This window comes from Heloderma suspectum, chromosome 1, assembly GCF_057233095.1.
Source record: "Heloderma suspectum isolate Gila_16-S chromosome 1, 16-S_ref, whole genome shotgun sequence".
In the NCBI taxonomy this organism is placed as follows: Eukaryota; Metazoa; Chordata; class Lepidosauria; order Squamata; family Helodermatidae; genus Heloderma; species Heloderma suspectum.
In genome coordinates, this window is record NC_139458.1 from 30512684 (window position 1) to 30538249 (window position 25566).

Genomic DNA, 25566 nt, shown 5'->3' on the forward strand with positions numbered 1-25566 from the left:
GCTTGCTACTTAGGGTTTGCTTTTGTTTTTGCTACAACTGAAATTTAATCATTTCTGGTAAAACTTGAAACTAGTTAACTGTGATTCAGATGAAACTAGATATATGAATTAGAAAAATATATGCTATTAAGGGAGCATGGCAGTAGCAGCTGTCCATATATCCACTGTATACTATATAGATATTATGGGGGATCTTATTCCCATTTTGAGAAAAATTGCAGATTTTGGTGGCCCCAGAAATTGAGGTATTTTTCTTACTGTTTTTAAAATTATTCTTTAAATTGGTTTTTCAGTTTAACATGCAATACTGGAGGGAGCTTGCATTATTTTTAGACAGTTAAATCTGAAGTGTCATGGATGTCAACAAAACCTAAACATATTCTGTGTATGTTGATGTAAATATTAATTCTGCGTTCTCTTCCTCCCCTTACTTTAGAGTCTTAATGAGATTCTGGAGTCAGCAGATGCTCCTCTGGAAGTCACTGAGGGATTTATTCAATCAATTTCTCTGTCCATTCCCTGGGGCTCGCTGCTTCAAGATAACTGTGCACTTGAAGTGAAGGGCTTAGAGATGACCTTCAAGCCAAGGCCCCGTCTGGGTATGTTTAATAAATAACAGTTGTTTGCTCTTACTAATTGCTTTGTTATTTTAGCTTTAAAATGATCACTGGTTCCCCATGTCACCATGCCCATTTAATTTATGATGGGTGGAATATTTGGATATCCTATAATAAGCACAGATCTCTGTGAAGCAACCTGCAGGGTCACCCATAGGGATGGATGGGTGCCCCCCCATCTGGGTTTTCCGAGCACCAGCCCAGCCCCCGCTTGCATGCCCCCGGACCCACGCTTAAGCCCTACACCTGCTCGCTGAGCCACCCGCACTTACCCAGCCCCTGCCCTCTGCCACGATTTTGTATGTTGTGAGAAAACATGGTGATTGCAAAATGGGCTATTTATGCCCAATCTTATGTATCTGGGCGATCTATGGCGCCATTTTGTGCTTAAGTCTATGTGTGTATTTTTGCGATAACCATGGTTTTTTTACAATATATCGATCGCGGCGGAGGAGGATGGGGCCTGGGTAAGTGCAGGCGGCTTGGCGAGCGGGGGTGGGGTCTCGAGCAGGGGCAGAGGCGTGGCGGGAATGGTCTGGGGGGCATGGGCGGTCCGCCAGACTCCTAGAAATTGAAATTGACCAAAATGGATGCCCACGCCGTCCCTAGTTACCCATCCCTAATCAGATAATAGAGAAGCAGGTCTCAGATCAGCCTTCGCCAGCTTTGTGCCCTCCAGATGTTTTGGACTACAGCTCCCAGCATTCCTGACAATTGGCCATGCTGGGTGGGCCTGATGGGAGTTGAAATCCCAAAGTTCTGAAGGGTGCCAAGTTGAGGGAGGCGGGGAGGGTGCCACCCACAGTCGAGATATAGTTTGCAAACCTTTTTGGCTCATATCCCACCATCAGTATCTGCGAGTCTCAATGTTGTATGGTTTAATTTGGCATTTTCTTGTGAACAGTCTTACAGATCTCCATGAAAACAATTTGAGTTTATTGAAACATACACACACCGTGTGTTCTGAGGAGCTTGATGTATGTGTTGTGGACTGACATCTGACCTTAAGTTTTTTCGTAAAAATGTTAGTCCTCTTGTTGGTGTTTGTGCTGCAGGTCTGCCTCCAGCTGTGTAATGAAAAGCCAGAATAAGTGAAAAGGGCAGACTCAGTTTATGGTTGTATAGCCATGTCTCCCTCATGCACCACAGTGAGCTCCGCTGAAGACAAATCCTGCTTTTCATTCACAGACAATACGAACATACTTGAGGTGCCCTTGCACTAGCTGGGAAAGCCCATGTGAGGCTTTCAGCCACTTTTTCCATGGCGCTTCCGGTATAAGTGAAATCAAATGCTTCGTGTCTTCTGCGTGCATACCTATTAAAATAACACCAGGATGACACATTTACGTAATACTGGAAGGATCCGCATGTGTTACACTGCTTTTGCAATATGTGGGCAGCACATGGGCTGCCCATTTATATCTGTGATCTTCCTCACTGCTGCATTCCACTCCATGGTACTTTCTTCCTAAACTCTTGTGTGCTGCATCTATACTTTCTAGAAACATATCTGTAGGAGGAAGCCGTGAGAGAGATGGCAGGCACGCAGTCAATAAATAATCATATGGATATACACTAATGCTGCTGCTGAAACACTGCAGATGTGAAGGGAGATAAATTAGGAGAGGGTTCGCGTATCTGTTGCTCTGTGTACAGAACATCTGAAAAGCTTTCATTCTCATATTCAGAAGCTGTACTTCTGATTTATTCTATGGAGATCCCTCGCATGGATCCACTTTGGTTTTGATCTTAGACTTGCTGAAGTCTATTAACAGCAAAACATCTGAGGCTTATCTCTTGTTTTGTAGCTTCTGGTTCAGAACCCATGTATTGGTCAAGCTTTATGACTAGTAGTATGCAGCTTGCAAAAGAATGTCTTAGCCAGAAACTGACAGATGAACAAGGGGAAGGGTCCCAGCCTTTTGAAGGACTTGAGAAGTTTGCTGAAACAATTGAAACAGGTACTGTTTACTTCATAAACTGCAAAACGGTATATCAAGTCACATTTTGTAAAGCTAATGTATCTTTTGTCAATTGGGTGAACTTAAGTATTGTAATTCTAGTCTAGAAGTGTATTTCTCATGCTGTCAGTTTATTTGAGGAAATGAACTCCTTGTGCGTATAAAATCTAGCACTTCGCTCAGGTTATAAGAAATTAAGGTGTGATGGTAACAGATGCCAGCTTAAACATTTGGGGCATGATGTAGCACTGGGTGAGTGTTGCTGTGCCCACAGTGGGAATTGTTGTTGGGCCCAATGAGACCTCTTTTCCCCTATCCCCAGGTCTACATGCATGGACCACTGTGAGACAGTCATTATGGAGAAGAGGAAGTCAGTATGTATGTTCCTTAATAATGATTCAGCAGTTCCTCTCCTTCCCAGTGACTTAATCCTCAAGTTACTTCTCTCCTGAGGAGGTGAGGAAGTGCTGGATAGTTAGTTACTGGGGAATCACATAGCAGCTGCTCCTTCTACATAAACTAGTGCAAAGTGATCCATACTTGTGTGCCGGGGGAGGGGAAGAGGGGCATAAATGCCTCTATAGTTGAATCATGTATACATCACGTATATTCTTTATTTTTATGTCACCCCATCTCTCATTTTGATTTCTTCACTATAGTTTTGAGAAGAGTGAAAGTCAACTTTTTAGACACTGTTCTGAGAATTGAACATGTGCCAGATAATTCTAAAAGTGGTACAGCGCTTGAAATTCGCATTGAGAAGTAAGTAGTGTGTTGTTGTTTTTAAGTGAATGTTAGAATGTTATTTTATCCTTTTATATGAGAATTTACATTACAGGTGCTGCTGAATTCCACAATAACTAGAATCTGGGGGCCGGTTGTGCTAATAGCAGAACTGATCTGGACTGGAGACTTTTCAGAAAATGGTGGGGTTCTGCCATAGAGCCCAAAGCATTAATGATGTTGCAGGATATGCAGTATGTATACAGAAGTTTTCTGTGCTTACACAGTACAATAATGTCATGCCAGTTTGGCACAAGAAGCTTTTTCGCACATGCAGTACAATCTGTAAGGGTGCTAAACTTGGCAGAACTCAAATACAAAGTCTGGTTCCCCAGAACTATTTACCCAGAGTGAAACTCCGTCGTTTTGCTAATCTGTAATTTACTCATGTATATGCACAGCTAAAGGTAGCCTTCCATCTAGGATCATCAGTGGCTCTTTTAAGACAAATGATGATGAAATGCTTTCAAACATGTCTGGAGATGCAATGTAAAGCAAAACTGTGTTAGTAATTTTTTTTGTTGTGTTCTTATTTCATTATTTTATTTCCATCTTTCCAGAACAATATACTGTGATGAAGCTGCTGATGAATGCTCTGGAATTAATGTACATCAGCCCACAGCTTTTGCTCACAAATTACTACAGCTCTCGGGTGTTTCTTTCTTCTGGGATGAATTTCCAGCATCGGAAAAATCCTCTCCAGTGTGTTCAGCTACACAGTTGGTAAAAATACTTTAGATCTGCGTATGTGGGTATGCATAGATAGTTAGTGAGGCCTGGAACATATTACTGTGCGTTAAGCTACCTTCATGTATTCATCTCAGTTGTCTCTGATAGAAACAAAAACATAAAGAGTGACACTGTGCCCACCTATGTTTTTTATTCTCAAGTTTCCTCCCCTGTCTGTGGTGTTGAAAGATTCTAATTCTATGAGGGCTAAATTGAACAAGGTGTCTCGCAACTGCCAAATCTTGGGTTAGATCCATTTACACAAATTACTTTCTACATTTTGTAGTAAAATATTTCTGAATGAGAATATACAGTGTGATTTAGTGGCTAGAATGTTGATCTGATGGTGGAAAATCCAGGTTCAAATTGCTGTTCTGCCATGGCCACCCAATGAGCAGCACAGCTACCTTTTAGCCTAGGTTAACTCAGAGTTGCTGCTAGTTTAACTCTTAAGTTACTCCTTTGAGAAAAGCAAGTTACAGTTGTCACAAATTAATGCTAAGAGTGCACAAAGATTGGTATATGGTATGTTTATTAAAATGAGATACTGTATTTAAAAGTATAAATTGGCCGTGGCGAAGATAACCCTATCATACTAGAAAAGGGTTATATCACTTTGTTCCAGGGCTCTCTTGCTTTATGCTAGGTACTGAATAATGGTGCAGTTTTTATATAATCTCTCATTGTGTATGCTACAGATGGCACATAGTTTTCTTAATTGCAGTTTCTTCTAACTCCATTCCTCATATTTCTTTTAAAGATAACAGAACCAAAGCTTTCACCTAGCTGGAACCCAAAAATTGTGTATGAGCCACACCCACAATTAGCAAGAAACCTGCCAGACGTTTCTCCTTCAGACCCTGTGCAGATATGTAGGCTGATTGGAAGGATGGAACTGAGCCTTACATTAAAGCAGAATGAAGTCCTTCTGGGAGCAAAGGTTAGTTGTCGCTTCCTGTATTACAGGTAAAGGTACACATTCAGCTAGCTAATACAGCCATTCAGTTGTTGACAAAAAATGGAGTCATTTGTTTTCTCCTTGCTGTTCGTTACTCCCAAGGCTTGGTGTAGAAATCTCACTTTACTCCCTCTTTCGTTGATGCCACTTTCTTGCACATGGCTAAGCTCTGACTAGCCATTCTGCTCAGTCTGGAGAAGGGGAAAGGGTACACATGTTGTGGTTTCTGGGCAATTGCATGACTATCATTTTAAACCCTTATGGGTAACCTCCAGAGCATGCTTACAAGTGCTGCATGCTTGTTTTTTCTTCCCTTCTCCTGGATTTGGCAAAATGGCCATCCCAAGGCAGAAATGAGGTAAAAGCAATGTGAGCACCTGAAAGCTGCCAGCCTGCCACTCTTTCTACAAGTGTTGCTCCTACTGAATGTTCTTTTTAGTAAATGGATGGTCAGATACTGATTACAGTCATATTCAGTAGCATATTCAGTAGAGCCTATATCCATTTACAACTACTGAAGAGAGTATACAGACGTAATGATAAACCACAGTTATCCCAAGCTGTGATTCACAAACTGCCTTCAAACCATGGTTTCAGATCATGATTTGTTGACCCCAAACAAACTATAGTTAGTGAATCTGGTCAGGTTTGCACATAGAGACAAGCCAGAGTTAAGCTAAACAAACTGTGGTTTAGCATTGGGGCCAAACCAGGGCAGTTGTGAAGTAAAAAGCCACCATCACAGTTTGGACTAGAATGATTTGTGTACTAGAAAGCACCATAATGCATCAAATGCAGATTGATAGGAAAGCAGTAATGCTTCTGAAGAAGACATAAGCATTTATTTATTTATTAGATTTTTATACTGCCCAATAGCTGAGGCTCTCTTTGAGGAATTGCTTATTTCACAGAATTAATGGTATCCCCAAGATACATACCAACATTAAGCTACAGGCATCACTGCACTGAGTAAGTTTTCAGAAACCATTTAAAAGGAAATGTAGTGACAATTTTTAAAGCTTCTTTTAGACTTGATTTTGGCAGGATATGCTGACAGTGACATGTGTTGTTGGAGCAGGCAGGAAAATACAGGATCAGAGGAGAAAGAGCTGCTGAAACTCTCCTGTCAAAGAGTGTTCAGAATACAATTTGTTGTCAAGCGTCTGTTGCTACTCTGTAATGTGTGTAGAGATTTGAATACAAAGAAGGAATTTTTAGAATTAAAGAGGAAATAGGTTAACGTAAGAAAAACAGCTCTTTGCCTCTACGCATACAATTTGTACTACAGCTGTTATCTTTATGTACTGCAACTGCTGAGAATGTTATGTTTCAGCATCTCTGCTGCAGGTCACATGTAAAACTGCTGTAATGCTGGCACAGTGTTGAATATATTTGGTTATTGGGCTGCAATGCAGGGCCTTTTCAACACATCCAATCCATTGTAACATTGTCAATGCCATCTTCCAAAATTAATCAAGTAGTCTTCGGGATTCACTGTCTGGCCTATAAGTAAGATGTTTTATTTTTTAACATTGACTCAATTTGGAGGTAGCTGCTTCCCACTAAAAAATATTCCACAGATCTCTGAGGGCAGTTAGCCATAGCTTTTCCCAGGTATGTGTTTGTTTGGGTAAATGCAGTGTGTGAGATCAGCTGTGGGTATGGCCAGCAAGAACTTAAATAGTTGCAGAGGCATTGTGATTCCATCATAATAATGGAAAGTGTAGTTGACTATATTTGTGATTTCTCATTTCAGGCATTATATTTGCCTGCATAAGTGCCTACCTGGGATTTATTTGGTGGTTTGCATTCATAAGAAATGCTCTTAAAGCCTATGTATCCCAGATCCATAGGTATAGGCCAGGGAAGATGATTAGTCAAGTGTTGAAATACCTGATTGCATATTTAAAATTATGAGGCATGTCTTTATAATTAGGACCAGGAACAACAGTTGCTCTGCAGTTTCTGAGTATTCAGATGAATTTTGCTCTATGTGGAGATATCAAAATAAGCATTGTAAACAACTAACTCCAAGACATAGTGATAATATCCAAAATGGCTTCAAGCGCTGGATTGTAATGTCCTATCTGTCTTTGGCTGAATATAGTATGTAAACAGACCAACAGTATTCACAAGTGACTTCAAATCATAAGGAATTAAAATGCTAGATCACAGGTTCGTCCAATGAAGCTGGATGGTGGGAGAGCCAGGACTGATAAAAGGAAGTACTTCACAAAGTACATAGGTAAAGTACGGAATTTAGTGCCACAGGATGTAGTGACAGCTGCCAACTTGGATGGCATTAAAAGGAGATTAGAGAAATTCTTGGAGGATAAATCTATCAATAGCTATGTATTACCTCCAGTCTCAAGAGGCAGTATGCCACTCAGTGCCAGTTGATGGGGAACACGAGCATGAGGGTGCTATTATGCTCATGTCCTGCTTGTTAGCTTCTCCATGATCATCTGGTTGGCCACTGTGCAAACAGAATGCTTGACTAGATAGGCCTTTCATCTGATTCAGCACAGTTCTTCTCATGTTTTTACAATCAGGAGTGAAATGTCTATCATGATTCAATGCTGAGATTTTACATATTCTGGTAACCGGAAAGAAATTGTTTTTATTTCCATATTTTAAAAAACTTCTCTTTCTTTTTAAGTTGGATGTGGATGGACAGATAGATTCTATACACCTGTTCCTGTCACCCAGACAGGTACATCTTCTGTTGGATATGTTAGCTGCCATTGCTGGACCAGGTAACTAGAAATTGCATTGTTTAATGTGGTTAGAAACTGGATGCAAAGTGGAAGCAACAGGTGGGAAGCAGCACACGCAGTCACACTTGTGCAGCCCCGACAATTCATGGGTTAAACAACCCATGACTTATCGTTACATGCGAACCAGGTCTCTGTGTGTGGTTGAGAGCAGGCATTGCTACCATTCTTCCCCTTTGCTGTTCCAGGAGATCTCCCATTCTTTACACTTCTGATAAGAAAGGAAGGGGTTTTTTTTAGATAGGTTTGAGTAATAGTAAAAGATACAACTTTGTTAGCCAAGTCAGAAGCTTGTCTCTTACTAATTGGCTGTACCATAAGAAGTAAGAACCTTATCTTTATACTTTATATCATTGGATCCAATGGTGTTCTGCTAGTGAAAAGGAAACTGCTGTCAGTGGATTTCCCTTCCCCCATACAGCCCCTGTGTACCCCCCCAAATCTGCTCATGAGGCTTGGGGGACTCTGGAGCAGATTTGGGTGCATGAGGGGGCTGCAGGGCAGAGGGGAAGACTGAGAAATCCCATTGCATGAGTGGGAATGTCCCCTCAATGTCCGCTCCCATGATGTTGGATCTAAGTCTGTGTGTCATACCTACTGCTGAATACAAGTTTCAGGCAACTAAAGGAGATTCATACTCTCTGGCCAAAATCAGTCATTAAATACTGTATTTTAAAGTAATGCTTGGTAGATATTCCTTCTTGAAACACAAAAAATCCCAAGTCAGAAAACGTTAATTGTCTCCTCACCTGCCAGCTTGTTTGTTTTGTGCTATAATTTCTGGCATATGTACTCCTTCTGAAAAAGAATTAATGCTAACTAGTGGCAAAGTCTGAAAGTGAAAAAAAAAAATCAGCGGCTCTCAAGTTCTGAAATACCTATTCAAATTCTTCATAAGAATACCGAGTGCCTGTCTGTATGGAAGGAAAATGTTTCTCGTAATTTAATTATGTACAAGAAGAGAATATTTGAAATGTGTGTTTTCTAACTGAAGAAACTAAACTGGGCAGGGGGAAGGAATGTTTGTGTTCTCTGGAACTTGGGAATTGAATCAGAAGTCATGTTTCAATATCTTGTGTATGACCACAGAGAATCCCAATAGACTGGAATTGTCTAATAAAGACAGGAAGAATCGACCAATGCAGCAGGAAGATGAGTATCGGATTCAGATGGAGCTCAACCGTTACTTAAGAAAAGAAACTTTGCCAGTAGGCACACAATCCGATCCAAGTTTTTATGAGACTGAGGCAGCCAGAACTCCTTCAAGTCGTGGTGAGCAACCAATTTGAACATCGTAGGGAATATCACCAAACCACTTTCAGTATACCATGTAGAAACTTTCAGATCTAAGAGAATGCCAGACAATTGTAAATCATCTATCTATTCATGACTATATCCTAAAAGATGCCTATCCCGAGCATGATCTAGCCGAAACTATGTATTTTCAAGTTAGTAAGAGTTAAACACACTTAGGTTTTTGAGTTGGAAAAAGGTACTTAAAATGCTTAACTTTAGCAGGATTGCATCTTGTGTCACCAGTATAAACTGAAGTAGTAGTTCATAGAGGGCACAATCCTATGCATGTTTAGACAGAAAAAAAGTCCTACAACCCCCAGCATGGCTGGCTGGGGAATGCTGGTAGTTGTAGGACTTCTTTCTGTCTAAACATGCATAGAATTTCACCCTTAAAAGGTTAAAATACAGGCAGCTATTGCACCAAACCCCCCAAAGGGTTGCCCCAGTGTTCTTCCTGATGCCACTGTAATGTCCCTTCAGATGAACTCATGCAAACCTTTGATTTCCTATATATTTTGAATTCTAGGTCAAATGCACATATTGTTGCATTCAACTATTTGACATGTAGATTTATGGAAATCTTACAAAAATCTTACAGTGCAAACAGAAGGCTGCCTTAAGGGATTGGGATCTGGCCGTTGGATTGTGTATTTATTTTGAAGTTTTCTATCCTGCTTTTTGTCTTGTACAGATAAAAATGTCTAAAAAGAATAATTCAAACATATAAACTGCAAGCAGTAAAGAAAATAGTGTTCCTTCTCTCTCGCATTAATGCTCCACATTCTTCCCAAACTAGCCTTAACAATGGTTAATTGTTACGGCTGTGTTTGGATGTAATGAGAATGAGTGCGTCTCCCCCCCCCCCCCCCCCCCGTTATTATGTAACACTTGAACCGACTTTACTAAATGTTGGTTCCTTTATTGAATCTTCACACACGAGATTTCATAACCATAGTCAATATGCTATTGTTTAGTCATATGACCTATAACTGAAAGTTATAGACTAAAAACCTATGGGTTTTCCTAAAATGATGGTTGACTTTTGTGTACTTTAGTTGATATTAATTGTTTTCAGTGCAAACAAAACCATAGACGATCTATCTTGTTTTCTTAGAAGAAGAAGTTTTCTTTTCGATGGCAGACATGGAGATGTCTCACAGCCTTTCCTCTTTGCCACCTCTTGGAGACCCACCAACAATGGATTTAGATCTTACTTTATCTAGTACATACACTACTACTCCAGCAGGATCTCCGCTTGGTGCTACAGTGGTATGTTCTTTAAGTGTTTCGTCTTTGAGTAATGAGGGTGTGTGTGTGTGTGTGTGGGGGGGGTGTTCTGATGTTGAGATTCAGTTTCATAACCTTCAACTGATATCCCAGTAAGTGTCAGTCATAGGAGGATGTTAAATTAGCAGTACCTCAGTGAAAGCACCGCCAGTGGATTGAATCATTGGCCTGGGGGCTAAACATAATTATGTGGCTCTATCATAATTTGCTGTGGTGATAGTATGCCCAGTGCTGTGGTGAGATTTTAACATTGCTACCAAGAAATTGCCACTAGAAAAACTTGGTTTACAGCTGAGCAAAATTGCAGGCATTGACAAGACCTATATTTAATGACATGCTGCTTGAACAAGAACCAACTTGTCTCCCTCTCCCAACCAATGGACATGTCCTGGTATTCTAAGACCTATTAAGTCTTAGTTGGGCATCACACAGATGAAGGAAGCAACATTTCTTTTAGAAAGAAGCAAAGCCCCCACAGGGGTTCAGGGGGAAAACTTTGACCAAATGCAGCCCACAGGCCATGTGCTGCCTACCCTGTCCTGTTGCAGTTGCAAATGAACCTTATCATGGGCCATATCAGTGTGTTAATTATGATAACAGAAATGCAGTGCTTTTGTTGATGGCCAGTTAATATCCATCCTCAAATCTCCAAGGTTTAATATTTCCAGTCCTTTGGAGTATATGTTGTTCAGAATGTTTTCATTTGGTGATGGAATCAGCGATAGCAAGTTTCATGTGCAATCTATTTCATACATGCATGTAGCATAAACCTTGTATATCCAGGTATTAAAATCTCAAAACCTAAAGTCACCTCAAAATTTACATGGCTTTGAAGTTGACTAAGGATTTACACGTTGTACAGAAAATTTTCTAGACAAACTGTTAGACCTCCCTTTATAAAATCAACTTTATATTTTAGCCAGGACTTAGTCCCAGGAATTGTTTTTAGTGCCATGATGTGTGATCTTCTATTCTATATGTGCACCTACTACTTTAGATGCATGTATGAAGCAGAAGATTATCACTAGTAAGGACTTGCATCTTCTCCTCTACAGTTCTAAAACAACCTTTTCTATCAAGGTTTGGACACAACCCCCTAGTTCCCATGCCATGCTGCAAGTAAGCCTAAGTATGTATAACTTAATTAATTGAACATTCTTACCTTGTTTACGCTGCCTCTACTTTCCTCTCCTTCCTCTTTTTTTCCTATGTCAAATTTGGACTGTAAGCTCCTTGGGGCAGGAGCTGTCTCTTTTGTATCCTGTAAGAATCATGCACATTGATGGCACTATATAAATAATAAGAAAGGGCAAGATAACCTCCCTACAGGCAAAACGTAGCCACCTATGGGTGGTAGCGGTGGCTGGGCTTTTAAATAAACAAACATGGAAATAGCAGAACCACAAAACAAGCCACTGTTGATGGGCACACCATAACAATAATATGACAAGACAGTGCATACCAAAGAGATCTTAATGTTTTCACTTATATTACGTAGATGTTATGTGTTATACAAATATAACACTGGCTGTATTTTTATTTTAGCAGCAACCAATGTGGGGAGATTTTCTCGATCAAAACAAGCCAGAACCACCACAAGTAAGAGGTTCATCATTTGCACCCAGTGTAGTTCACCCAGCTCCATTACAAAGGACTGGTAAGTAGATAAAGGGGAGTTGTTTTCTCAGCATGTCTTGCTGTTCGGGCTTTTTCTTAACATAGCATAGAATTCGGTATCACACAATGGCCTTTTCTTATGTACCTAGAAGATAACTAGCCACTGACGTTTCATATTTATGTGTGTATTTCATCAGTAACCATATTGATTATGTATTTCATACTGAATATTTTATTTGCCCTTTGTTTACGTATGTCCTTCTATCGTTTTTTTTTAATTTGGCCTTTGTGCCAAGGAGCTCATGTGGCATGCATAGTTCTTATGTCCTTCACACCATTGTAGCCACAAAAGAACCATGTGAGGTAGATTAGGCTGAGAGAGAATGACTGTTCCAAAGTCACCTTGTGTCCTTTATGCCAGAGTGAGGATTTGAATCCAAGGGTGCCCCCTTGTGTTACACCATGCTTTTCCTGGGTTTTTTTGTTGTTTCAGTGTCTTTTTGTTGTGTCTCATAAGCATATGAAACATTTGGCTGAATAATCTCCCATTTCATCTGTGAGGAGAGCTGGACATATTAGAAATCCACCTTATGTGGGCAGTAATATTTCTGTAAATGGGAATAATTTCCGCCAAAATGGATTTCTGTAAATAAGAGCATTTTATGAGTTAAACAGAGATTTGGCTGGAATTGTACAAAAGCATCTTTGTAGAATTTTCTAGTTTTTCTATTTTTGTACTAATTAAAATTGTTTAAATGGCATGCTGTGTATTTATGAAGACATACTATGGAAATTACTTTAAACGGTATTAACTCTCATCTCATTTCAGCTCTTCCATCCAGATCTGTCTCAGTGGATGAATCTAGGCCTGAACTTCTTTTTAGACTAGCAGTGGGTGCTTTCTCAGTCTCAGTGCTTCATATTGATCCTCTACCACCACCTGAAACATCACTAAATGCTAGTCCACTGACGCCAATGGCACAGGACTTTTTTACCCGGATAGAAAAGGTTGATCAGGTTCAGTTTCCAACAGAAGATTTTCTGTCCCTCCGGGAAGTATTTGCAAAGGCTTGTTCACATGATCACCTTAGGTACAACTTTTCTTACTCATCTGAGTGGGGACTCAGTGGGTAGAGACTTGCAAATTTCAAGGCAGACAAGTGAGGCAGATTGCTAAAAATGTGCAAATTTCAAGGCAGAGCAGTAAAGCAGAGGAAAATTTAGCAAAATTCCTAGCAGTGGGCATTCATGCCTGCACGCTTGTCAAGACTGATTAAAAAAAAATGCATTTGGGATACTCTCTGGTATCCTTACTTCAAGATTTCTATGAAAAAAGAATTAAAAACCTTTCCTGAGGTGGAGGGTGCTCCAGTCTCGGACCCAGGAGTCCGAGCTCCCTGCCCCCTCCCCCATCCCTCACAGCCGGCACAGAGAACTGTGCCAGCTCTCTCTATAAGCTTCCAAACGCAAGCTCAGAGAGGAGGGAAAGGGGACGTGCTGGTGGGTGGGAAGAGGGTGGCTCATGCCATATCCCCATCCTTCCCCAGCCTCCTTCCCTCCCCCCCCCCCCAAAGCCTATGCTAGACAGGGGAAAACGCCCATCTAGCTCAACTGCAGCATGGGAGGTGCAATGCGCCTCCCCCTCTGCTTTGGATACTGATAAGCCTCCAAGTTTGGGGGCTTATGAGTATCAAGGGCGGATCCAATAGGATTGCACTCTAAGAATACAAGTACTTCCCAGGCAGCTTACAAGTAAAAACAAAATGCATTAATAAAATCACAATAAAACAATTTCGAAATACAAGTATTCATCAGGATCCTTCCCACAAGGCTGTTGGTGTCAGCTGGCCTGGAGGGGAGGGGAGGTTCAGCTGGAGCAGGCTCTGATATTGTCTTTGTGTGCCTTCACTATCCTAAACATTAGGTGGTAGAATGTGTTTTCCAGGGCAGCTAGGAAGTCATATCCTTGCTCATCACTTTATAGCAAGAATAGGCAACCTGATGCCCTCCAGATACTTTGGATGATAACTCCCAGCATGGCCAATGCTCAGGAGTTATGGGAAGTTTTCTTTAGTGGGCAAAGTTCCAAAACATCTGGAGGGCACCTGGTTGCCTACCTTTGCTTTATGTTATACCTGGTCTATGTTTGTATGTTCTGCAATGAATTAAGGAGTAACATGTTGGAATAGCATAGCAAAACTTGTCTTTTTTAATTTTGGGGTTTTTTAGTGACATTTGCAATTTAATTATCTGATGTATTTCCACATCATTTTAAGCTATTGTCAGTGCAGAATGATTCCAGGGGTTCAGTTTATGCACATTTTACACCTTTAGTTTCTCACCATAGATTTATAGGTACAGGCATCAAAGTGTCCTATGAACAAAGACAGCGATCGGCCTCCCGTTGTTTGAGTACAGATTTATCTATTGGACAAATGGAACTTCTGGAATGCCTTTTTTCTACAGACTCTCATTCTGAAATACCTCACTACACAGAGGTAAAATCCATAGACCTAGTTAATGTAAGCAATTGAAATACATTGAGAAAACTCTTAGGGGTGGATCCAGTGTTGCTGTTCCACTCATGGAAGCAGTTCTGTCAGCAGAACTGGGAGGGACAATTTCCCCTTGCCACCTCGCACTCCCTTAAGAACTGCTCAGGAGGGCTAGGAAACTCTCCAGAGCATATTTTATGGTGGCACAGAGTGCTGCTGGGAGGAGGAGAGAGGAAGAAAGTCTTATCTCACTAGCTGATATCCGCTAGTGAGATGTTGGATTTCATCCTTAACAGTCTAATAACTGTTAAGTCTATCTTAGTATATTTGCTTATAAGTATACTGAGTTCTTTGGGTAAGTGTGTATAGGAATGGTTACTGAGATAATTGGATTTCTGGAGCAACTTTAGTTTGGTTTGGAAATTTAACTTCACAGTTGGCTATCTGGTTCTGAGATGAAAGACTTTTACAATGTTACAGGTAATAGTGGAATGATGCCATACATCACTAGCTTTTGTAATTCATTCACTTTGTTCCTGTAAGTAAGTACATGCTTGTGGAATTTGTGGTCAGCCCACATTCCGATAATGAAGGAGTGGCTGAAGAAGTACTCCAGACCAACAAGAGTTCCCTTCTCAGCTGAAAATGATATATATTTTCATCCATGGTATTTTAAAAAGGTGGCTCCAAGAAGACATCATACTTCTTGCCGTCAGTGATGTCATTAGTGGTAATGGAAGTCCCCAGTGCAGAGTGCTCCAGTATTATTCCATGTTAGCCAAGGTTCTCCTAGCCCCACTAATCAGAACATGGTCAGAAGAGCTCTGATTTTGCTGGATTAATTCTTCTCCTTCCTTTAAATTTCCTGGGGCTCCATAGTCTCGATCATTTTGGGATGTCAAGAGAGGTAGCATCTTGGTGATACCAGTGTTGCATTGCTGCAAGTTTACCTAGACAGTGCATAAAATGGGAGGGGGACCCCAAAGGTCTGTTTGATGGATTGGCCCGCTGCTTGGCCAAATATCATCTGATGGAGAAAGAAATTTAAGCAGGGGTCCTTATTTAGCAAATATATTTTTTTTCCTCTCTAATCAGTGTAGTCTCTCTTAATTATGTCTTTTAATAGTTTTACTGCTTTTTTTAAAGCTGCTAATGTTTAACTCTGAAAAACAAGGAAGCAAGTTGCACCCTCTCCCATGCCTTCACCTCCATTACAAGCACTCGGATAACAAAGGGCCTCAGGTAGAGTTGGAAAGATTAAATACACTTTTATACTAAATTTTATTTAGCTGTGTAGACAGTATTAAGATTTCTGGTGTACTTTTATAACAGGGTACCCAAGGGAGACTGAGCTCTGTTCCCCAGAAAGCAGATTTACAAATCAAGCTGAGCCCAGCATTTTGTGAATTGGATATCAGCATTGTGGACAGACTAAATTCGTTGCTTCAGCCACAAAAGTTAACCACGGTGGAGATGATGGCATCACACATGTACACCTCATACAACAAACACATTAGCCTGGTAAGCAGATGATGATAATGTTTTTTTTGCATACTGCCAATGTTTTTGTCACTGATAGAAAACACGAAGAAAATGTTTGCTTTGTTGCAGCTTTTCTCTACTGATACACTTACTAGCTGGTTCACATGTTCATGTAATTGTATTATGTTCTCCCAGCTGATGACTTGACACTTGAGTACTTGCTCCTGAATATGTGTACTAACTCTTTTGAAAAGCATTGGGAGGTGAGGCGAAACACACATTTTATCAGTGGTATTTGATCTGTAATGTGAACCAGGCCTGAGGTTGAACAACTGTTTGATATAAACTATAGGCAGTATCCTATTTGGCACTAGTGCAAAATACATTGCACTTGCATAAGCTATGTCTAGCATAACAGCAATTGTGTTTATTAGCGTGACACTTTTCTGGGGAAACCTGTTGTGCCAACTGATGCTATGGCCATTGTGCCAGAGACAGCTTATGCTAGTTCAACATAATTTATGTTGGCGCGAGTGCCAAATACGATAATGCTCCTTCATTTTTATTCACTTGTTCATTTTCATATACTGAACAACATATACTGTTAAAAATGCATCAGATATATAACAAAGCATTAAAAATACTAACCTTTTCTATAATTTCAGCTAAATTATATCTATTAACTGGAACCTGAACAGCCATTTACATACCAACTGTAGCACTTGGATCCCTGTAAAAAATTTTCCTGAGTGCTGCAGCACATCCAGAACTGTTTGAGATGTGGCCAGTGTGGGAGTGGGGAATGTAGCAGGGAGACACTACCACATGGGGCAAACATTCAGAAGTGCTTTCTGCTTGCACACAGGGCTTTTTGACCAACATTCAGTCTTTTGTTCTACAATTTATAGAGGAGAAAACACTGCAGCTGGAGATGGGATAGGATTTAGTTTAAAAAAACCACCAAGAATAGTGCCCAACTTTTGTTTAAGGTGTCCCTGCTTACTGGGGTGGGGGATTATGCTTGGTGCATATGGTGGGAAAGCCCAAGAGATGGTTGCAGCACAATTTAGGGCACAATCCTATGTTTGTTTAGACAGGAAAAGTCCTACAACTCCCAGCATTCTCTAGCCAGCCTCGCTGGCTGTGGAATGCTGGGAGTTGTAGGATGTTTGCATCCGTAGTGTTCTTACAGTCCAAGGTAGGCAGCAAGAACAGGAAGCTTATTGAGGCCCTAATGGTAAATGGTGGTGGGTTGTTCTTAGTTTAGTGGATCAAACATTGTAGAGTAGATAGCCTACTCTAAAGCTACCTTGTTTGGCCAGCCACTTATGTCTTCTGCTCTGTATCTGCAGTATGGAGCAAAAGCAGTAATGGGGCTCCTATTAGAACACTCCTGTAAATTTGGACAAAAGTTGCAGTGGGTGGCTTGTAAACTGTCGTAGATATAAGTAAAATAAGAACTTGCAGTTGCTCTGTGTGCTGTGTAGCTGAGATTATATTTTCTTGATACACTCATTTTAGCAGCTAATTTGTGTATGTAGCAGTCATAAGAGAGATAGACAATTTTGACTATTGTCCACTACAATAAACTCATTTCAGTTCATGGACTTTTTTCCCCACCCTCAGAATTGTTGATGTTTTTAAAATGCCCTTTCTTCTTGCTTTGCAATTGTTTTAGCACAAGGCTTTTGCTGAAGTTTTTCTGGATGATTCACGTACTCCTGCAAATTGCAAAGTATCGGTACAAGTGACCGCACCAGCTTTGAAGCTTTCAGTTCGCTTCCCAATACCTGACCTGCGATCAGACCCAGAACGAGGACCTTGGTTTAAGAAATCGCTTCAGAAGGAAATTCTTCACTTAGAATTTGCAGATATAGAGTTCAAAACTGAGTTTACAGGAGGGCCAACTCCAGAGCAAGTTAAATTAGAGCTCACTTTTAAAGAACTAACTGGTAAGATACACAGTGAGTGATAGTTTAAACCATCTATTTGCAGTAGATGGTTATAGCTGTGTTGATCCCAGCAAATGTGAGGGACCTATTAATACATGGTACCCATTTATTTACCCAGTTTCTATTAAGGCTTTCATCAGACAGAATTTTCATACATATGGCCCCCTTACATAAGTAAGCTGCTCACAAATTATGATTTACTTTATTAGAACTTTAGATAAATACACATCTATCACAAGATGTGTGATACCACACCCATACCGCCACCGCCACCAGGCCTTCCCTGTGGACTCCTGCCTGGCATTTTTAAGGGGATTTTAATTGTTTTGTTTGCTTGTTTTATTTTGTTGGAGGGGATTTTGTTGTGTTTTTAGGGGTGGGTAGCCTGCCTGATAGGCGGGAGCGAGGGGGCACGTGTCCACCTGATGGAGGCAGTGGGGGGAGTGTTGGGGGCCAGAACATACCGAGGCTGGGCGGCAGGCGCTGGCGGAGCGCTAGGGGCAGGCCATGCCAGGTAAGGGGAACAAGGGAGAGATGTGTAGTATCTGTCCCCTGCTCCGGGCCTGTCCAGAGCCAAAGGATGGCGGGGGGAGGCGTGACCCCATCTTCTGGCCTTCGTTTGCTGCTCTGCAATGCCAGGTCTGTTACCCAGAAAACCTCCCTCATCCATGACATGACCCTGGATGAGGGTGCAGACCTGGCATGTATTACGGAGACCTGGCTGGCCGAGGCTGCTGCTCCAACCTTTGCAGCCATGTGTCCAGCTGGATTTTCGTATGCACAGCAGCCGAGGGCTGGGGATCGGGGAGGGGGAGTGGCTGTTATCTACCGAGAGTCCTTGGTCTTCACCAGACCCCCTCTCCGGGAGACCAAGGTTGCTGAGTGCATGTACTGGAGGTTGGGCCCGAAGGGCAGTCTGGGGATTCTGCTCGTGTACCGTCCACCCCGCTGCACGACTGACTCCCTGGCCGAGGTGCTAGAGGTGGTCTCTGATGTGCGTGTACAGTCCCCTAACTTACTGGTGTTGGGGGACTTCAACGTACATTCGGAGGCCATCCTCACAGGAGCACCTCGGGACTTCATGGAGACCATGGCCTCCTGGGAGCTGCACCATATTCTAACTGGGCCCACCCATGTAGCCGGTCATGCACTAGACCTTGTGTTTGTTTCTGGAGAAGCGGGGAGTGATCTGGAAGTCGGGGGTATATCCACCACCCCCTTGTCATGGTCAGATCACTATCTGGTGACGTTGGACTTCTCGGTTCCACAACCCCTCCGCAGGGGTGGAGAACCCATTAAAATGGTCCGCCCCAGGCGTCTTATAGATCCAAATGGATTCCTGAACGCGCTTGGGGATTCTCTGGGGCATGCCAACAGCCACTCGGTCGAGACCCTGGTGGGTGGCTGGAATGCCGCAATCACTGGGGCATTAGATCGGGTGGCTCCGAAACGCCCTCTCCCCCTGAACAGGGCTCGGACTGCACCATGGTTCAATCCGCAGTTACGAGCTCTGAAACAGGAGGTGAGACGGCTAGAGCACCGGTGGCGGATGTCTAGCTCCAAAGACGATCAGACACGGGCTAGAGCTATATCTTCAGCCTATCACGTGGCGGTGAAGGCAGCAAAAAAGGAATATTATGCTGCCTCCATCGCGTCTGCAGAGTGCTGCCCCAGGAGGCTGTTCCAAGTGGTCCGGAGCCTGGTCGGTCCTGTGGCTCCAGAACCACTGGAGCATTCTAAGGCCTCCTGTGAGGCTTTGGCAAGGCACTTTGCAGATAAAATTGATCAGATTAGGTGTGTTACTCTGCACACTGTGGATACAGTTAGTGAGCAAGAGGCGGCCTGTGGCAAACCGGTTTTGTGGGATCGGTTCCAGCTTCTTCCTCCTGATGAAGTGGACAAGGTGCGTTCATCTGTAAGGCCGACCACCTGCTTACTTGATCCTTGCCCATCTTGGCTCATTATGAGCTGCAGAGAGAGACTAGGTGAGGGGATCAAGGCGGTGGTGAACGCCTCCCTTGAGGAGGGAGTGATGCCATCAGCCCTCAAGGAGGCAGTGATAAGACCGCTCTTAAAGAAGCCCTCCTTGGATCCTCAAGTTCTGAACAACTTTCGCCCAGTCTCAAATCTGCCATTTTTGGGCAAGGTGATTGAGCGGGTGGTGGCGGTGCAGTTGAAGGCACGCTTGGAAGAAACTGATTATCTAGACCCATTTCAGTCGGGCTTCAGGCCTGGGCATGGGACAGAAACGGCCTTGGTCGCCTTGGTGGATGATATGAGGAGGGCTCTGGATAGGGGTGAATGCTCCTTCCTTGTTCTCCTCGACCTCTCAGCGGCTTTTGATACCGTTGACCATGGTATCCTCCTGGACCGCCTGGAGGGGTTGGGCATTGGAGACACTGTATTGCGGTGGTTCCGGTCCTTCCTCTCCGGCAGGTACCAGAGGGTAGCACTGGGAGAGGAGGTTTCGGACCCGTGGCCACTTACTTGTGGGGTGCCACAGGGTTCCATCCTCTCCCCGATGCTATTTAACATCTATGTGAAGCCACTGGGGGCTATCATCAGGAGGTTTGGGGTGCAGTGTCATCAATATGCGGATGACACGCAGCTCTACCTCTCATTCAAATCTTCACCAAGGTTGGCCGTAGAATCCCTGTCCAAATGTCTGGAGACGGTGAGTGGCTGGATGGGGAGGAAGAAGCTGAAGCTGAACCCTGACAAGACCGAGGTACTTTTGGTGGGAGACAAGAGGAGGCTGGGGGATGTTGACCTGGTGTTGAATGGGGTACGGCTACCCTTGAAAGACCAGGTCCGCAGCCTGGGGGTCATTTTGGACTCCCAGCTCTCCATGGAGGCTCAGGTGTCAGCTGTGAGCCGGACAGCGCTGTATCAACTCCATCTGATATGGCGGCTGCGCCCCTTCCTTCCTGACCATCTGCTCCCATCGGTAGTACATGCCCTGGTCTCCTCTCGTTTAGACTACTGTAATGCGCTCTACGTGGGGTTACCCTTGAAGACGGTTCGGAAACTGCAGCTGGTACAGAACGCGGCGGCTCGCCTGATTAAAGGCAGCCGCCGGCGAGATCCAGTGCTGAAGGAGTTGCACTGGTTACCAGTTGTTTTCCGGGCCAGATTCAAGGTGTTGGTTTTGACCTTTAAAACCCTATATGGTTCCGGCCCAGCCTATCTTAAGGAGCGCCTCCAGCAACACCAGACAGGCCGCTTAACAAGATCAGCCTCAGATGGCCTTCTCTCTGTCCCATCAGCCAGGACAGCTAGACTGGTGGGGACGAGGGAGAGGGCCTTCTCTGTGGTGGCCCCCACTCTGTGGAACTCCCTCCTTAGGGAACTCTGTCATGCCCCCTCTTTAATGAGCTTCCGTCGTGCATTAAAAACGTGGTTGTTCAGGCAGGCATTTGGGGTGGGTTAGGGTATTTAAAAAAAAAAAAAAATTATGGTAAAATTTTATTGTTTTAAATTGTTTTATGGTGGGTTGTACATCGCCCAGAGTGGCTGGGTGACCAGTCAGATGGGCGATTAATAAATTTAATTAATTAATTAATTAATAAGATGGGTTTGGGTTGGATCTTTGTTCTTGATTGACCAGTCTAACTTTTGATACATAGAGTAGGTCACTAGATAAATTATTTTCAAAGCTAAGGAGTAGCTACTCTTCCATTCTGTCTTATAGATAGGGAAAATGGTTTCAGAGAGACTGCTTTTGCGTCACTGCTGAATGCAAAGACTGAAAAAATACAAATTTTAAAATAGTTTAAACTCAGTTCATAATGTACTGTGGTTATACAATTAATTGCAGGCACATCCAACAGAATCTTTTTTGGTTCCACTATAGGGTCATTTGAAGAACGCAAGGAGGAATCGGCTGTACAGTTCTTTCAAGTTTCCAGTGGTGTAGTTGGAGAGATGATTTCATCAGACAACTTTGACTGGCCACGGTAAAACAAGATATTTGGTCTGCCACTTTCATTCTTAGAACTTTGGTCTATGATCAGACATTGTCCATGGTATTGCTTCTCTGCATATATTCTGGCTTCTTAAAATGTTCTTCTGCTGGAAAACCATATTGTTAGAGCAGAGATGATTATAATCCAGGGTATGCTGGCAAGGGAAATTAAGTACTCTTGATATTGGGAATGGTTTCTGAAAGTGGTCTTTTTTTGACCGCTAGTTGTAGCTTGGATGTGACTTCTTTTTCTACTTTGGAAAGCATATTAAATGTCAGGGATGAAGTGACAACACTCAGCAACAGTACCAGAAAAGGAGGAGGTCTTACAAATTGAGCATGATCCCAGACTTCATAACTACCATGGTACAGATTTTGGGCTATTAAAATTTACATAACTAAAGCTACTGTTGCCATCATTATCAGCATTTTTTTTTCTTACTACCAGTTTTATGATCACCCTCACTTTAGTGCATTAGTGCTGCCTAGTAGACAGATCTTCCTCAGCCAGGGTTCAGAAATGCAGAGGGTTGAGGCAGTTGGCTACTTGTGTTTGACACAAATATCCCATATTTTATAGCACATATATGGGTATAAATATATATTAAATGTAAAGGCACATTTTTTGTGCCTGAAATGGCTGTTGTAGAACCTTTTTCAAATACTTCTCCTTTCCATGAAAGGTGTGTAACTATTTCTGGAATTTCCTTCTCTTTTTTGAATATTAGGATTGTACTAAAAATAAACCCCCTTGCGGTGCACTCCATTCTGGAAAGGATAGCTCCTGAGGATGAAGAGGAAGTTGATGGTCATTTTCAAGAGGAAGAGGAGGGAGGATGTCATTCCCTGAAGGATGTGTGTGATCTTAGAAGACCAGAGCCATCTCCTTTTTCCTCGCGTAGGGTCATGTTTGAGAATGAAGAGGTAAGCGCAAGCATTCATATTTAGGGCTTGTCCATATGGTGCTTACTTGGGGTATCTGGTGCATTCCTGAAACAAATTTAGTTCTTGTAGCCCATCTAAGAAATAGCTTCATTCTGTGCTCGTCCCCCTGCTCATCCCCCTGCTCGTCCATATACTTTGCAGAAGGTTATGCAGTGAGGACAGCCAGGTTTCGACTTTGGAATGTTGGAGCTGCTTCCTGCCATTCCATTTATGTGCTGAAAGACAGCTGCTGTGCAGGTTTCCTTCTGACAGTGTAACCCTAAGCGGCGTCAGGGAGAAGTGCAGTGGCAGATCTACTGCCTCATCTGAAGACCTGCTGGCTCATGCCAGAAAGGGTGGGGTGGGAGGCGTTTCCCAAGCTTCTTAGCCCACCAGATCTTTTATTTTAAATCCCCCCCTTGAAAGCGATGGGGGACCAGTGGGATTAGCTGCACCAGCTCCATGCTAGCATACTCAAGAAATCAGAATACAGCAGCTGGAACACAGCTGGTGATAGCTTTCCACTTGAAGAACTGGTCTACCAAGGCAGAAATAGTACACGCACGCATGCACACACCCTGGCAGAACTCTCTGTCAGTGGCAGGATGCTTCCACTCCTTCTAATCTCATCCCATCCCTAGGTGGATCTGGGTACTAGGATTGCTCTTCCCGTCAAATAAATATGCCTGTGAGAAATGGCTTCTGTCCAGTTGGTGTAATCGGTCTCAACCAATAATTAGCTATTATAAGTTGCTCAGTCTCTATGAATGTTCAATTTATTATGGTTGATTAGTTGGTGTGGTCACAGCAGATGATTGCAAACCATTACTCTAAAGCAGGCCTGTACAATTTACTGAATCACCAAGCTGAAAATAAGTAATGACCCATATATTTCTTTTCTTTAAACAATTTATAACCTGCCTTTAAGGGTAAATCCTCCCAAGGTGGTGTACAACAAACATAAAATACAAAAGTAAAACACAAAACATAATACAATAAGAACAATAAAAACAAAATCACAAATAAGGCAGTCAACTTAGCGTCAAGGCAAGTCTGTACTTTTCTGCCTAGGAATGGAAAGATAAAGATGGTTGAGCACCTGGAAGATTACAGCACAGGGCTGGTGGACTGCATGCATTGTAGTAGGTCACAAGTTCTGCAGGCCAGCCCTAAGGCATGATTACTTGCTGTATAAAGGTTCTTGATTAATTCAAGTTCAAAAAATCACTCCAAGTTGTGGGTTTTCTGATCAGTTACTAAATTTGATTGCCTTAGCTTTGGCCAAATTGCCTTTTAAAAGTAGCGGCTTATATAGCAAAAGATTTTATACAGGGCACATTAAATGCGAGAATGGTTCAAACTCCTGGTCATCTCACAGGAGGATAAGTGTAGGAGGTGTAACAGTCTGCAGGTAGTCCGGTACGTATATTATGGAGTTGCTCAATAATGATGCCTTTCTGGATTGAGTCCCTAACCAGGATCAACATGGTCCTGGAAATCTCACTCGGTGTAAAAGATGCAACATGGTTTAGTGAGGACACACTAACAGCTCAGTGTATTATTCTTCAACACTGGAAAGCAAATAAAACCCCAAATATGAACATTTGGGTTCAAGATTGATTGATCTAAGCTGCCCATGAAAAGGTCTATTACACCAAATTACTAAAAATAAATACATTCCAATTAATACGGGGAAATATTCTTGAATTATAATAATTTGATCCACCACAAAACCAGTGCAGGCCAGCAAAGAGCATTCTTGACACAACCCTTTTATTTTAGACATGAAGCCTTTACTTATTAAGTACAGGACGATATGAAAAGGGAGTGGGAAACCTAAAGGGGAGAGATTGGAGGAGGGGGGTGGGCAAGAAGGGGAGGGGAAAGGTTTACTGATTGTTTTGTATTGGAAAATGAGAGAATCTAAAACTGTTAACAACAAAAAAGTATGGCTCAAGATCTTCAGATGTAGAATAGTCTAGTAGCCATTAGTATCTCAAATGTGTACATTGGTTGAGAGGGGTCAAACAGCAACATTACTTGTTGTAATGTAACAGTTTTAGATTGATTATTTCAGGGTATGCGTAGAATGCTTCTTGAAGGGTGTCATGCTAAAACTGAATATGGATCTCACATTTGTATTTGTGGTTCTGGTTTAATGAAGGATGCTTCTCTTTTGTATTTTATTCTGTCCAACTGAGCTGTTGTTTTATTTCTAGATGGTGATGCCAGGAGATGCAATGGAGATGACAGAGTTTCAGGATAAAGCAATTGGCAACTCTCATTATGTACTGGAACTCATGTTACCTAATGTGTATTTAACGTTACCAAGCAAGAGTTTTTATGAGAAGCTTTACAATAGGCAAGTATAAGCACTAGTCTTCATGGATAGTAAGAAATATGGCTTGGTTCCATTGGAAGCCTTCTGTGAATGGAAGCAGCAGGGATGGGAAGGGACTATTGTCATCTGTTTTCCCCCTGCAACTCCCCCCTGCGTTGCTCCAGAGGATTCCCAACCCTCCGAAGCAGATTTTCAGGGGCTGTAGAGGAAAGGGGGAGCTGGAAACTGAGAACTCTGAACTCTAGATACAACCATGTGTTTCTGGACAACCTGTCAATTGTTTTTAGGATGGGCTGATTGACATGTAATGCTAAGCCACCATGGGTTAATTAATCTGCAAGGTTTTGTGGTGCATGCCAGCCACCATTTTGAAAATGCAAGCTGTG

At 42.4% G+C, this 25566-nt stretch overlaps 1 protein-coding gene across 4 annotated transcripts in view; it reads left to right on the forward strand.

The window, feature by feature from the left end:
• The window catches only part of ATG2B (autophagy related 2B), a 72038-nt gene that overhangs the window by 5995 nt on the left and 40477 nt on the right, over window positions 1-25566 (forward strand). For 3 of the 4 annotated variants that reach the window (XM_084839624.1, XM_084839616.1, XM_084839598.1), the window contains exons 2-18: window positions 437-599; window positions 2426-2578; window positions 3238-3340; window positions 3922-4084; window positions 4851-5030; window positions 7708-7804; window positions 8912-9094; window positions 10233-10387; window positions 11951-12062; window positions 12852-13113; window positions 14370-14520; window positions 15664-15759; window positions 15850-16038; window positions 17678-17951; window positions 21805-21907; window positions 22644-22839; window positions 25059-25201. In XM_084839624.1, coding sequence (XP_084695750.1) covers window positions 572-599; window positions 2426-2578; window positions 3238-3340; window positions 3922-4084; window positions 4851-5030; window positions 7708-7804; window positions 8912-9094; window positions 10233-10387; window positions 11951-12062; window positions 12852-13113; window positions 14370-14520; window positions 15664-15759; window positions 15850-16038; window positions 17678-17951; window positions 21805-21907; window positions 22644-22839; window positions 25059-25201 — 2588 coding nt within the window. In that variant the 5' untranslated portion in view covers window positions 437-571. The remainder of the gene's footprint in view (window positions 1-436; window positions 600-2425; window positions 2579-3237; window positions 3341-3921; window positions 4085-4850; window positions 5031-7707; window positions 7805-8911; window positions 9095-10232; window positions 10388-11950; window positions 12063-12851; window positions 13114-14369; window positions 14521-15663; window positions 15760-15849; window positions 16039-17677; window positions 17952-21804; window positions 21908-22643; window positions 22840-25058; window positions 25202-25566) is intronic. The other variant, XM_084839605.1, reaches the window with a different exon arrangement.